Below are 14,270 nucleotides of genomic sequence, written 5' to 3' on the forward strand. Positions count from 1 at the left end.
TGTTAATAATTAGTTTAGATAATAACTATGTTGATTTAAATTACAATGATTAAATAAATTTATCACATACTAGTTTTTGCCCGCGCATTCGCTCGCGTTAAAAAGAGACAAAAAGTAGCCTATGTCCCTTCAACTATCTCCACCTAAAAATCCCGTCAATTCGTCGCTCCGTTTTGCCGTGAAAGACGGACAAACAAACAGACACACATACTTGCTCATTCATAATATGTAGTATGGATGTTGATTTGTAATGAATATATCGGTGCAAGGCGTGAATAATTTGATAAATCCGTCGTGAGGACGAAACAAAACTGAACCACAAGACTTGTCCCCATAGCCGAATGGCATTTCTGCGGCGCCAAACGCCTACGAGCTCGGCTACAGGGCCAGATATAAAAATCTCGACCGATTTAATCTAAACTATTGTGGTACATACTACATATTATAGTATACTTATTGTAAAATATAATTTATTAGCTTTTTCCCGCGGCTTTGCCCGAGTACTAAACCAAATTTGTTTCCCCATAAAAAATTAGACCTTCATTTCATCCCCTTAGGAGGTGAATTTTGAAAAATCCTTTCTTAGTGCTCCTCTACACCTTATAAGGAACCTGCGTGCCAGGATTCTCTAGAACCAACGGTTTCAGCTGTGCGTTGATATGTCAGTCAGTCAGTTTCTTCTTTTATATATTTAGATAAAAGGGATGACGAGTACATAAAAAAATGGCATTCTGTTTTGTCCGTCAGATCGTCCAAAAAAACTAAACACGTATTTTTCGCTTTTTCTAATTAATAGAAAAATACAACGATATAGAGCATCAAAGTTCCGGAGTGGGGGCTTGTGACGTCACTTCTAAGTAAAAATTGTACCTATATGCGTTACGTCACGCGAAACTTCAACGCACTGTACCGTCGTAATTTTTCGTTTATGAGAAAAAAGAAAAAATATGTGTCCAAAATTCTTTGATAATCTAACTGACGGACTAATTAGTTTTTTTAGTCGTCTAGCCTAATGAAAGTGCACATAACATAATCATGATGAGAAAAAACTCCATAGTACCTACTTCGTCGGACACTTGAATTTTCACATGAATCCTAACTGGCCGTCCGACCGCTTTTCAATTCCATCCTCCATCGCGCTATTCGTTTTTGCCGCTTGTTCATTTTATTCTGCACGTTAAATGTAGAAAAACCACATTTTTAATGGAAATGTTGCAAACAGCAACATATTTTTTTTGCGAAGAGCACGTTTCGCAAAAAAGATTCAATTACAACTTTGTTCGCTGTTCGGATTATTACACTAGTTTGCTCGTTTGCCAGTTTATTAAAAGTAATTTACAATAAAACGTCAGGAAATGCGGCGAAATAAAATATCAAGTTCAGACCCGCGTTATAACGAGTTTTTTGCGGGCACTTTCGCCTCGCGTTCGTCTTTTTGTAATTAGGTAGATTTCGACCAAATTGAATCCCAGTGGCCCGTTTTTCGAAAGGTACAAGCCTTGTTTGCTTGTATTAAAAGTGTGTTTCCATGACAACCCATACGATTTGACAGTTCGCGCACTTGTAATACAAGGCTTGTACTGGCTTGTACCTTTCGAGAAACGGGCCCATCTCGCAATTTAACTATTGAGATTTTTATTACACTTCGCTTTTATGTCATTATTAATACAATTTTCAGAATAAATATCAGGATTATCAATATCGACATCATTGCCAAACCAAAGAAAGCTAACTAACTATACTCGATCGATACGGAAGTAATATCCAAAATGGGACTTCCGTTATTTGGATACCTAATGGATCATTACGCGAATTAGGTTGGAACCGTTATAAATATACTTACGGAATATGCAACGTTGGCGCCGACGTGTGAGATTAGATTTGGGATCTTTTTATAGGTTCAAAAGAGAACCAAGCGTAATGTAAGACGGGACGGCGGCGTATTAGTGAAGGCAAGGATTATTTATATAGGATTTACATACTTCATACTACTACTAAGAATCGTACCTCAATTTTATAGAGCCACCTATTAAATACTATTATAACTACACTGATGATGCCTACAAATTTATATTAAAAAAAAAGTGTATTGACGTGATATCATGATTTTAAAATAAAGAAATATGTCATTTGTACTTATAAAATATAAAAACACGCAAAAATATTTGGGGAAAATATGATTTTGGCCACTTCCAGGCTGCGAACAGCGCCATCTAGTTTTAAGCCTAAAAGGCCCATACATTTCAGAGGTACGCTTTTTTGAATGGGCTTTGTCAGTCCAGTATAAAATCGTTTTTAGTGAAGGGGGTCAAATATATTTAAACACTGCACATCATTTGTTACAATTATATAGGTACAACTTGTTTTTGCCCGCGGCCTCGCTCGTGTTAAATTCGATAATTTCGGAATGCTCCATACAAACATGCCATCTAGTTTTAAGTCTAAAAGGCCCATACATTTCAGGGGTACGCTTTTTTGTATGGTCTTTATCAGTCCCGGTATATACCGTCCGTGACAGTACGTACCATTTTGATTCATAGGCCAATTTAGAACCCTGTCTTATTGACACCGTGCTTTATTTGCCATCGAAGTCACTATGACGTTTACTGTGAAAAGATTTTACAGAGCCCTGGGGCCCATTTTCGAAAGGTACGGTATTACAAGTGCGCGAACTGTCAAATCGTGTGGGTTGCCATGGAAACACACTTGTAATACAAGGCTTGTACCTTTCGAGAAACGGGCCACTGTTCATTGTTCGTTAAAATTTTACTTATACACCTACGAACTTGGACATATTTTATAGAACACATACCTTTGAGACACGCGTCGGAAGTCAATGCGTATTGTATCCCACAAGAACCAAGCAGGAACCCAACTTGCTGCAATCCTGCATCTCGCCTCGTCAGCGGCACTTCTATCGGCACCGGCACCACCCCAGCTTGCAGGCACCCGTAAAAGCGCACATGAAGTTGATAGGGTCGTTGTTGGGGTAGACTAGAGCCACACGGTCGCCGGGCTTGATAGAAGTGTCGCCGGTCAGTGGGCCGCCGCTGCTCGCCTTCGATGTGAAGGATTTGTTGAGCAGCGCGAACGCGATTTTGAGCGAGCGACTTAGCAGTTTGCCTGGAAAGAAAACGGCTTGAGAATTGGAAAATAACGTAAACTTCGTACTGTACTTGTAGTAACTTTCATTCAACTCACCATAAGTCAGCGAGTTGCTCAACTTCCCATTCGGATCAGGACCGTAGCCACATTCGCTTTGAACGACGCCGTGCCGTATCTCTGTAACGCTGCCTCCAAGTTCCTCGGTAGCCCGGCGGGGACCACCAGCTGCTCTCCCACCGCTGGGGTCATGGTGCCTCCCTCTGGCTTGGGCGCGTTCGGGTCCTTCGGGTTGGCCGCGATCTCCAGCTCGATGTCGTCATCCTCGTAGAACTCCGGTAACGGTCGGCGCTTGGGCCGCTTCAGTGTGTTTAGCAGTTGCTGGATCTTGGCTGATACCTGGTGAGAAGATTATTGGCGACTTAAAGATATAATATACATAAGTTATGATCCGGAATATGAAGTTACGAGTATGATATGACGTACCTTCCACCGACCGGTCCCTGTGCCTGTATCATCTGACTGGTAGCACCCGACTCGGTCGGCAACCAATGCCCCGCCGCGCCGCGCGCCGGCTGATGTGTGTGTTACATCTGGCTGGATATCTGCACAGAAAACGTCAGTAAAGCTTTTACATACTAACACATATAAACCAAGCATTAAACCAGATTTAAAAGAAAACTGAAGCCGCGACTGGTTTAGTTATTTCTTGGATGTATACATATAGAAAGAGTGCATAACTGCATAATACTTCCATGTGAGTTTAATGACCCTCTTAGCACCATAAAGTGTCTGTCTACAAAGTTGACACAGTCTCTACATGGAGTCTGAACAAAGCATATAATCCATACTAATATTATACATGAGAAAGTGTGTGTGTCTGTTGGTTTGTCCGTCTTTCACGGCAAAACGGAGTGACGAATTGACGTGATTTTTTAAGTGGAGATAGTTAAAGGGATGGAGAGTGACATAGGTTACTTTTTGTCTCTTTCTAACGCGAGCGAAGCCGCGGGAAAAGCTAGTCTGTAATAAACTCACAAGCAGGCAAATGTGTCATCTCCGACAGATCGATCTCCGTCCTCTCCCTCGCGTGTTTCTTCTCCCGCTCTCGCTCCCGCTCCCTCTCCCGCTCTCGCTCGCGATGGTGCGGCGGCTGCGGCAGCGGGTGCGGGTGCGAGCGGGGGTGCGGCGCGGCAGGCCGCCGCGCGGGGGGCGACCCCAGCTCGGGGGGAGGGGGAGGTCTGTGTCGCCCGCGCACGAGTCTTCATCTGAACTTGATGCTACAAGAAAATAAGGTAAGCCAAATAAGTTAAGATAGCTTTCAAACAGATAAAATATGTAGATGAGACGCTACCCCAAAACGTGAGTACATAAAATACATGGAAAGATTTGCGAGTACCGGCGTGGCTTCCTTACCTCAATTTGGTTAAGAACTATGCGCGGATTGCAGAAGATACATGTTCAAGTCCCGCCAGAAGTAGATGAGTATCAAATATCAACAAAAGGGTACTGTGATCTTCAGAAGCTTTCAACTTCTATTCTTTCTTTGACCAGGCTCTTAGTTATTATAGAGGTTCTACAAAACAGCTTAGTAGTTGAGTTTAACAAGCAATGGTGCCTCTAGGTGGTTAAGAACCGATTATTTAAGTAGTTTAAATTACCTTCTAGATTAATATCTCTGATCATTGAATCGAAGAATCCTCTAAAATCGACGTTTTGAACTAGTTCAAAGAACTTACATAAATCGTGCCGCTCTCTGTCCGGACTCTTTGCCATCATGGAGGTCCGCTTTGACGGCATGGGCAGCGATGGCTTGGGTCTGTTCTGCATTTCTGCTAGCGCTTGCTGTACCGCCTCTTGTCGGACCTCTGTAATGTTTATGTTGTCTTAGTACTTTTATTCACTCAGTCATATGATCAGAAATTACGGAAGAGACAACAAAGCATTCTAGGAATCTAAAGAGATAAATCTCAACATGCCTATTTTAACATCTACTTTTTCATGCATTTAAAATGGTAAAAGTACACCTCAAGAGCATTTAAAAATTGTGACTTCATGGCATGCGGATTCACTACACACTCAACCCTTGGGTTGTGAAATATGTTCGTGTATTACGAGAATATTAATAGAAAATCAACATGTTATGACATCGAGATTCAACGACGCTACTTTTGTCTCTTTATTTATATTTTACAACGCAGACAACGAAGTTTCAAACCTGCCATGCGTAATACCACATTCGCGAACAACATAAAACTTCCGAATCCCATTTTAGTTTAGTACCTACATCAAAACCTTTATGATTAGCGGTGATCGGAACTATGGGAGCAAAACTTTAACAAAACCTTAGAGCTGACATAAATTTAAAAAAAAAACAAGATTATTAATTTCAGATCAGTGTTCAATTTGATTCTATACCTGAATCCTGATATACAATACTTTACCACAAGGATATTAATATTTTCAGGGTTGTAAGCACTCTATAATATCCACTTAGCAAGTTTTGTTAAAGTTTTGCTCCCATAGTTCCGATCACTGATTACACTGAATTGATTAGGTGAGGTGTTAGGTCTCGGTTGTTCTGAATCGCCGCGGATACTGATGTGCCGACGGAAAGTTTCCAAAATTCTGAAATTTTCACATAGGAAAACTTCGGAAACTTTCCATACTTTTTATGGACAATTGTATAGATAGAAACATTCCATTTCATAAATTTAAATTCCTTTTATTGTTCGTGAAAGTTTCGTGAATTTTTCAAAACATTTAAGATTTTTTTGGAAAGTTTCCGTAACTTGCACATCATTATCCGCGGATGACGAGCAGAGGGTGCCTGCACGGCGAGTCAGAACGACCAAAGCCTTATAGACCATCGTTGGAACAACGTACAACATTGTACATTCAACCATTTTTATTATTTACCTGTTCGTCACCGGCATAAGTGATGGATGATTTCTGTACCTTGTCACACTAATGTTTTGTTTGAAATGTCATACAAAATAGTCAAACTATTAAATACGACAAGGTGCAGAAATCATCACTTATTTATGCCAGTAAGTGTTCCCATAATAAATGATAAGATTGTTAGGTTTTTAGAGTGTTTACATGCTTATAATCTATGTTAAAATCCTCACAAAAGCTGAATGGTAAGCAACTATGACAGACATGCAAAATGGTTGGTTAGGCTTTCAAGTTATTCAATGAAATGCGTTTCAAAAACTAATGGCAACCATCAATGGCAATCTACTGGAAATAAGATATTAAATTACGAGTACTACACAGGTAAGTTGGAGAACTGTTTATACATAGGAATAAGTAATTTGTCGTAAATAAGGTACAAAATTAGTATTACGAATTATTCTAAGACTAGCAGCATAATGTTCGTCAATTTTGGCAATAAATAGTATTATGGTAACAGGTATACTCCTCATGAACAGCGTTTAACATTAAAGCTTTGGAAAGCTAACACCTGTAATCCCTATAACACCTGTCACTTATCGCCTCACGTTTCAGAAAAGTATGTTTCCAAAACGCGCCATTATCAAGTGATTCTTAACTACAGTAACATATTCATTGACTTATATATTACTTAGTAAGGACGTGGCTTTGAGCGCTAAAAATGGTGCTAGCTTAGCAGTTTCAGTATTCAGTAACACCGCTGTGCACCAATACGATCCAAGCGTGCAGTCTGTGCGATGAATCGCGCGCGTGCTACGATTTCTAATGGTCCTCCTCATCGATTCCGATGACGGCGACCTCAGAAATTATGGATTACATCTGTTATGTTATGTGCTCTAATATGGCTGAACAGACCGAACTTGGTAAGTGTTAAATAAGAGTTTGGCTGATTTATTGTATATAAAAACATAAGAGAGCTAGAAGTCTTTCTTTGCGTTGTTGACGTTTGACAACTTTAAATGACATCGACTAATATCGACCGTACCATCTAACGAGAATTATCAGTCGCATATGTATGGCCATATCCTTACTTTCGAAATCTTCGGGCATATTGGTAAAATGTTGTACTTGTGTGAATCAGCTCGTCTAATACTCGCAGCTTCACGTTAAGTGTTCTAACGAATGGAGAAAGTCATCAAACGTGTTGCAACAGGTGCGTGTTGACGTCACTGTCATGTTTACAAACTGCACGATTCGAACAGTGCTTTTAAGATATCACAGCGATACGGTACCGTATACAAATGTATTAATGTCTATAAGTGAGATTATTCCAACCAATATATCACATTGGACGCTGAGTGTGAGATCACGATCAGAATCGTATCGCTATTAAAATGTTATAAATCCTGTTGTGGATGAATCACAAACACTTTTTAAAAGAAAAAACTGTATTTTTTCAATAAATTTGGGACACGGGAGACGTTGAAAGAAAAGAGAAAGAGTGAGTCGATGATATAAAACTGTTCATTCAATTTAAATTATGGCTGCGTTCAGTAACAAATCCTTAAAAGATCCGACAGTTTATAAAATCCTCACTCGTCGAATGGTGTTAGGTACCTATTTCGTTTAAAAAATGTTATTTTCTATAATAGTAATTCCTAATTGCTTCCAATAATTTCTAATTGGATCTATGGATTTATCCTTCTAATAACATTGTTAAAGAAAACAAATGATTTTACTATTTAAATACGCAGCCTACTGGGCACCATCACCTCCGAGGATGATCTGGGGAGCATTTTCTATTTGTAAATATATATTTATTTATGTAGTTTTAAGTTGTGTATAATTATATTAAATTGTTTAGTTTAAATTATATATAAGTCATTGTTTTGTGTTTTTTTTTCTGATGTATACCATGTTTATAGCAATAAAGACGTGATTTATTTACTATAAGTGTGCCGTTCAGATTTGAGGAGTTCGGTTCTGACCATCATCAGCAGTTCCACTGCACCAAATGTCACTGTTCCGTACGTAAATGCATGCTGTTCTTATAATAATACCAAAGTCACTATAAGCGTGCCGTTCAGGTTTGAGGAGTTCCGTTCTGACCATCATCAGCAGTTCCACTGCACAAAATGTCACTGTTCCGTACGTAAATGCATGCTGTTCTTTAAATATACCTATGTAATTATAGATTTGATAAATTAAACATTACTTTCTACATTCTACAGTTTCTACGCAAAAACAATTACAAGTTATTTTGTTAAAACACAGTTAAGATGGCCGAGTGGTTGCATTTCTCAACGGATTCTGGTGTAATTTGATGAGCAGTTTTAACTACATAGCTACCGATGTGATGCGAAAAGATTTTCCTTCGTTTCACGGAAACATACGAACGCGTCAATGCTATCTCAATCAGTCTCAGTACAAGACGTATACTTACTGACACTGTCTAAACTACGAGTAGCAAGACAAATACGAACGTTTCCGTAAAAATACGAAGGAAAAATGTGTTCGCACACATCTGTATGTTTTTTTTTAGATTTAGACTTTTTTCAAAATGGCGGAGGGTTGATGGGTCCATCTAGCGTACATACTCGTATCATCATCATTTCAGCCATTAATCGCCCACTGCTGAGCATAGGCCTCCCTTCGTGTACGCCACTTATCCCGGTCCTGGGCTAATCTCATCCAGAAGTGCCCCGCAGTTTTTCGAATGTCGTCCACACAACGAGCCAACTCGTATGTATTACTTATACTACTTTTTGGTCTAGAGGTATAACCACTTAAACAGCCCTTACAGAGTCACTGCTTTAAATTGTGTTATAGTAAAACGTGCTTCAAATAACAGTCAATATTAAAGAGGAAGGAGTGACAGGTGCCCGTGCGAACACACATATGGCGTCCTTAAAAAGGGGACAGACAATGACTGGGGTGGCATTGCTAACGCTTGCATACACAGTGTATCTAGTTTATTTACTTGTGCACAATAAGTATTTGGTTAATTTCTGACCTTTATTTTACTTCTGTATGTTTCTCTTTCTTGCCTACTTTATTGTTCCTTTCATCTACTCTATAATATATATTATATATAATATAAAATGTAGAAGCCACTTTATTCGTAACAGTCACATCTTTGACGTACCTGACCGTTTGAGGTACCTGATCTACGATTAGAAATACTAAATTTGGATTTCATAAAACATTAAATCCATATATTTTTGTACCTCTGTACTTTTCGCATCAGTTCCTTTGAGTTTTCTAGGATCGAAATAAATTAAAAAGTTTCTAAAAAACAGATGAACTGTCAGAGAGACCATTACTACCTATATGTAATGCTTGAGATATACATAGATAGATGACTATACTGTTTCGACTTATACTGGTTTAGCTCCCACTATGCGGAATAAGTTGTGATAATAGACAGTTGGGTTACAAGTATGACAAAATGGACGGCGAACACAATAACAACGTGAATGATGGCCAACGCATAATTTACTACTAAATAATGTTCACTATGGACTTGTGTATTATAACGTGATACAGTTTGACTGTAGGACGATATTTCTAATTGGAGATTATTAAACGCATTTATTAACTTAGCTTTACGCAGGTTAGCGCTTTACGAAAAACAATATGAGCACCGTCTTAAGCGGATGCGTGAGACTAAGTGCGTTTTCACATTATCCGATCCGATATCGGATGTCGGAAGGATTTCAAAGGCAAAAATCAAAGATGGCGGCTCAAATGTATGGGGTATCGTTCCTGCATCCGATATTGGATCGGATAATGTGAAAACGCACTTAAAGTACCTACTCAGCTCATAGATTCGTCGTTATAAGACCTATTATAATATTTTAAATATAACATCATAGCGGGTATGGTCGGGTTAAGAAATTTTCCAGTAAGAAAGAGATCGTAATTAGACATGCGCGAAACAGTGCTTCAAAATGTAATGCCATATCACATCACTTTTCCGAGAAAGTAACATCTCACTGTGATGTCACATCATACATCACTCGAAACGTTACCCGACCTTGAACAGCGCGCGAGACACACATGTACGTAATGTACATCTAGATACATTATTAGCCGCGAAAGTCAACTAACCATTTCACAACAATAATAATAATGTTTAGTTTTCGGCGCGCCCAATTTCACAGACAAAATTACTCTGTTTACCCGCATCCACAAAATGATTATAAGAAATGATAATAATAAAATAAGCTCTATGGGGACTCATTACAGTTTTAAATCTTTTGGACTGTTATAAAATCATATTCGCAAGCGAAATTTGCAACTACATAAACGCGACCGCGTTCGGCTGAGTGGCGCGTTCCGAACTCTTCCGGAAATAGCCGAAAGCATCGTATGATATTTTGATGGTTAGAACGAGAGCGACCGAGCGCTTAGTGCGGCGCGTGTGAGCGCGAGAGCGGGATAAGAAATAAGAAAGTAATAAGTGTAATAAGTGATGCTTTCAAACATCTCAGTTGTTACACCATTACAGTTTTCACATGGGGCAGTAAACATTACGCGCACTGTTTTAGTAGTTCCCGGCATTTGCGTTCGGGTGATACGTAATGCTAGAGGTGATGGTGGATTTCTCGGAGTGATACGTAATGCCATATTACGTGTTCAAGTGATATCACATTTGTGATATTACTCGCATTACCTACACATGTCTAATCGTAATACCCTTGCGCTTATTTTATTTAGATTTACTGCCAGATCTGATTAACAATAAAACAACTGCACTAGCACACTTTACTTAGTGTTCCCACAGACGCTAAAACGCTTCCCGCTTCGGTGTACGGTCGAGTTAACGTTTATAATGTTCACGCACGCACGCAGAACGCATGTAGATAAGGGCCTCCGCTAGCTGGCGCGGAAGCCCGCCGCGTGTGCACACTCGCGGGTCCCACCAATAAGTAAAGTCCGTCGCACGCGCCCGCACCATTTAGCGCTGTTCATACAAAGCTTCTTACCCCCGAATTTTTCGGTATATATTGGTATATTGTCACTTACCCACTAGAAAAAGCCAAACAAAAAAGAATCGGTGTTATAACACCAGGTAGGGTTAAGTGGGTTAGACGGGCGTCCGGGAAATCGCGTCAGCTAGCGGAGGCCCTAATGTGAGACCAAGTCAGTCTGCAGCCGGAATTACAACCAGCCACGTATGGCTCGACACTTGCGCGACACATGGTATTCAACCAATTCTAAAATAAACTTTATATCGCAAATTCATAGTTGCATTTCTTTTAGACAAAAAAAGCTCACTTAAAACCTTTTAAACGGCTGCCATCATCTTTTTAATTCGCACATTTATCATAAGAGTTTAAGTGAAATTTTCGTTTTGTGTTGCCTCATTTTACTTTTAACAAAGAGGATCGAGTATTATAGAGAGTTACTGTCGAAGTAAAATGTGTAATCACAGAGCATAGACTGCCATCTCTTGAGACAGGCTTTTGAACCCCAGTTTTGACAATTTGGCACATATTCTTAGCTTGATATGTGCAAAGACCGTAAAGACCGATAAAGTCTAAGAAAAAAACGTACCCCAAAACCATACAGAAAAAGGTACGGTGAGCTAGATGCCGATACACATTTGGGGTACGCTCGGCTAGATGGCCCTAATATTAATATTTGACATTTTAAAACATATCAAGCTAAGAATATGGGCCAAATTGTCAAAACAGGTTCAAAAGTTTTAAGCCTGTGTCAAAAGATGGCAGTCTATGCACTGTGATTACACATTTTACTTTGACAGTAACTCTCTATAATACTCGATCCTCTTTTATATGTGTTAAAATGTCAAATATTAATATTAGCGCCATCTAGCTGAGCGTACCCGAAAGGTGTAGGCCACCGTGCCATTTTCTGTATGGTACTGAGGTACGTTTTTTTCTTAGCCTTTATCTGTCTATACGGAGTTATATATCTTTGCTTTTAATTTGCTGCCGACTAATGAAGTTGGACAATAGGCGAGAAGACTAAAAAAAACTAATTAGTCCATCAGTTAGATTATCAAAGAATTTTAGACACGTATTTTTTTCTTTTTTCTCATAAACGAAAAATTATGACGGTACAGTGCGTTGAAGTTTCGCGTGACGTCACGCCTAGGTACAATTGTTACTTAGAAGTGACGTCACAAGCCCCCACTCCGGAACTTTGATGCTCTATATCTTTGTATTTTTTCACTAATTAGAAAAAGCGAAAAATATGTGTTCAGTATTTTTGGACGATCTAACTGACGGACTAAACAGAATGCCATTTTTTTATGTAGTCGTCATCCCTATTTATGAAACAATTTGATAGCGTCTGATGCAATTATATTTCTCTTCTGATGCAACGAGAAAATGCTGCAGGAATTTCACCATTGACTCATCTGATTACTTATAAATAATAATTAAATAATAAATAAATAAATATATATATAGGACATTCTTAATTTCTTACACAGATTGACTGAGGCCCACGGTAAGCTCAAGAAGGCTTGTGTTGTGGGTACTCAGACAACGATATATATAATATATAAATACTTATATATATATATATATATATATATATATATATATGTAAAACATCCATGACTCCGGAACAAATATCTGTGCTCATCACACAAATAAATGCCCTTAGCGGGATTCGAACCCGGGACCGCGGCGCAGCAGGCAGGGTCACTACCGACTGCGCCAGACCGGTCGTCACTTATGTCACAGAATAAACACTAATAGAACAGTGATTAAATAAGGTTCTCTCAGTTTAAAACCTACGGTTACCGCGTAACAAAATTAGTAGGGAGAACTGCAGAGCGCATGGTTCGGATAATCAAATAAAGGAAACATTGTAAATGCAAAGCAATACAATTGCTAAGTAAGTAAGTATAAATTAAAAGAACATAGATTATTTGCATAGAAAATATTTTAATTTGTATTATTCCTTGGTAACTTTTTCTTTGTATATGACATTTATTTAATGTTTAAGTATAAACTGTTTATTGTCCCAGGAAATTAAATCTGTATGATAATTATGATGTGTTTTATCAAAGCTGAGTTAAAAAAGTGCGTTTTAAGAACCAATTAAAACACTCCACATTGTAGGTACGTGAAAAACAAGTGAAGTGTAATGATTTTATTAATTAAAAAAAAACAGTCAGTCGAATTGAGAACCTCCTCCTTTTTTGAAGTCGGTTAAAACATTTATAAACGCTACACGAGTTTAGTCAAAACACTTGGATTGAAATGAGGAGCACTTTATTATAAGCAATCTCAATGAGTGCGTATTGAAATGTTAGTTACATTTTCTTACATTTATTTTATTAATCTTATTAAAATTACATATTTTTTGCTTTTTTTCTAGAAGGGCCTAGGAGATTTAAATCGATATATCAATGGAAGGAAACCTCCCTGAATAATTGACTTAATTTTTTAAAGGAATATTACTTTTTTTATTAAATGCAAAATAAAACCTACAGGACTTGAACCTACATCCTTAATATTTTTTGAAGGTTATATCTGGCTCGTAAGTCCAAATTTTAATTATATTCACGACACGTTCACATGTTATGTGTTGGCATCCCTCCCCGTGCCATCTTATAACAAAAGAGTACCACTTTGTAACAAAAGGTACAAGGGACAAAGACGCCTATTCCAAAGGTACAATACTAAATGGGAATATTCATTTGAAGGGTTGACTTTGAATCAAAAACCAGTCCACTTTAAGTGACACTTTACATAACCCGTTTCGTGTAATGATTTGTTCAAATTCATTTCGTGCATACAATGAAACTACAGCTATCTACGTATAATAAGCTAAAATTCTTAAGACAAGTTTAATCATTTCAGATTAATAATTTGAAGCGCGTTCGTTCTCACAAACACATTCCAATTTGAGAATAAAATCTATCCGAGATATATTATCGAGCTAGATTTTCTTCAGAAGTGCGAGCGGTAAAAATTTAAATAGAGATACTTATCTTAAAAAGTCAAACAAAGAAGTACAAGAATAACTAGGTACTCAATCTACTTTGGCTGCTAAGTTTATAATTTAGTTTCAGTTGCAGACTCCGCTTTCAGCGCTAAAGTGTTACTAACGGGTTAATATTTAACGCCAGTCGAGTCAAAGCGAGCTTGCCAGCGTGTTTGCCTGTAGAGATTATCGCCTGCATGCCGGCTGTCAGCACTGGCAGGCCTCGAGGCGATTCTGACACCTTTGAGTCAAAGGACGTGCCGATTGGTCTCAAACGGCAAATACTGGGGTATTTACTGAGCGCA

At 38.5% G+C, this 14,270-nt stretch overlaps 1 protein-coding gene across 1 annotated transcript in view; it reads right to left on the minus strand.

Moving 5' to 3' along the window:
• LOC125240555 (disco-interacting protein 2) overlaps positions 1-14,270 on the minus strand; it is a 143,614-nt gene that overhangs the window by 23,255 nt on the left and 106,089 nt on the right. Inside the window, 8 exon segments of the mRNA XM_048148485.1 lie at positions 2,813-2,959; positions 2,962-3,123; positions 3,202-3,240; positions 3,243-3,501; positions 3,589-3,707; positions 4,141-4,341; positions 4,344-4,382; positions 4,842-4,970. Of these exon segments, the coding sequence (XP_048004442.1) occupies positions 2,813-2,959; positions 2,962-3,123; positions 3,202-3,240; positions 3,243-3,501; positions 3,589-3,707; positions 4,141-4,341; positions 4,344-4,382; positions 4,842-4,970 (1,095 nt within the window).

This window comes from Leguminivora glycinivorella, chromosome Z (genome assembly GCF_023078275.1).
Source record: "Leguminivora glycinivorella isolate SPB_JAAS2020 chromosome Z, LegGlyc_1.1, whole genome shotgun sequence".
NCBI classification, from domain to species: domain Eukaryota; kingdom Metazoa; phylum Arthropoda; class Insecta; order Lepidoptera; family Tortricidae; genus Leguminivora; species Leguminivora glycinivorella.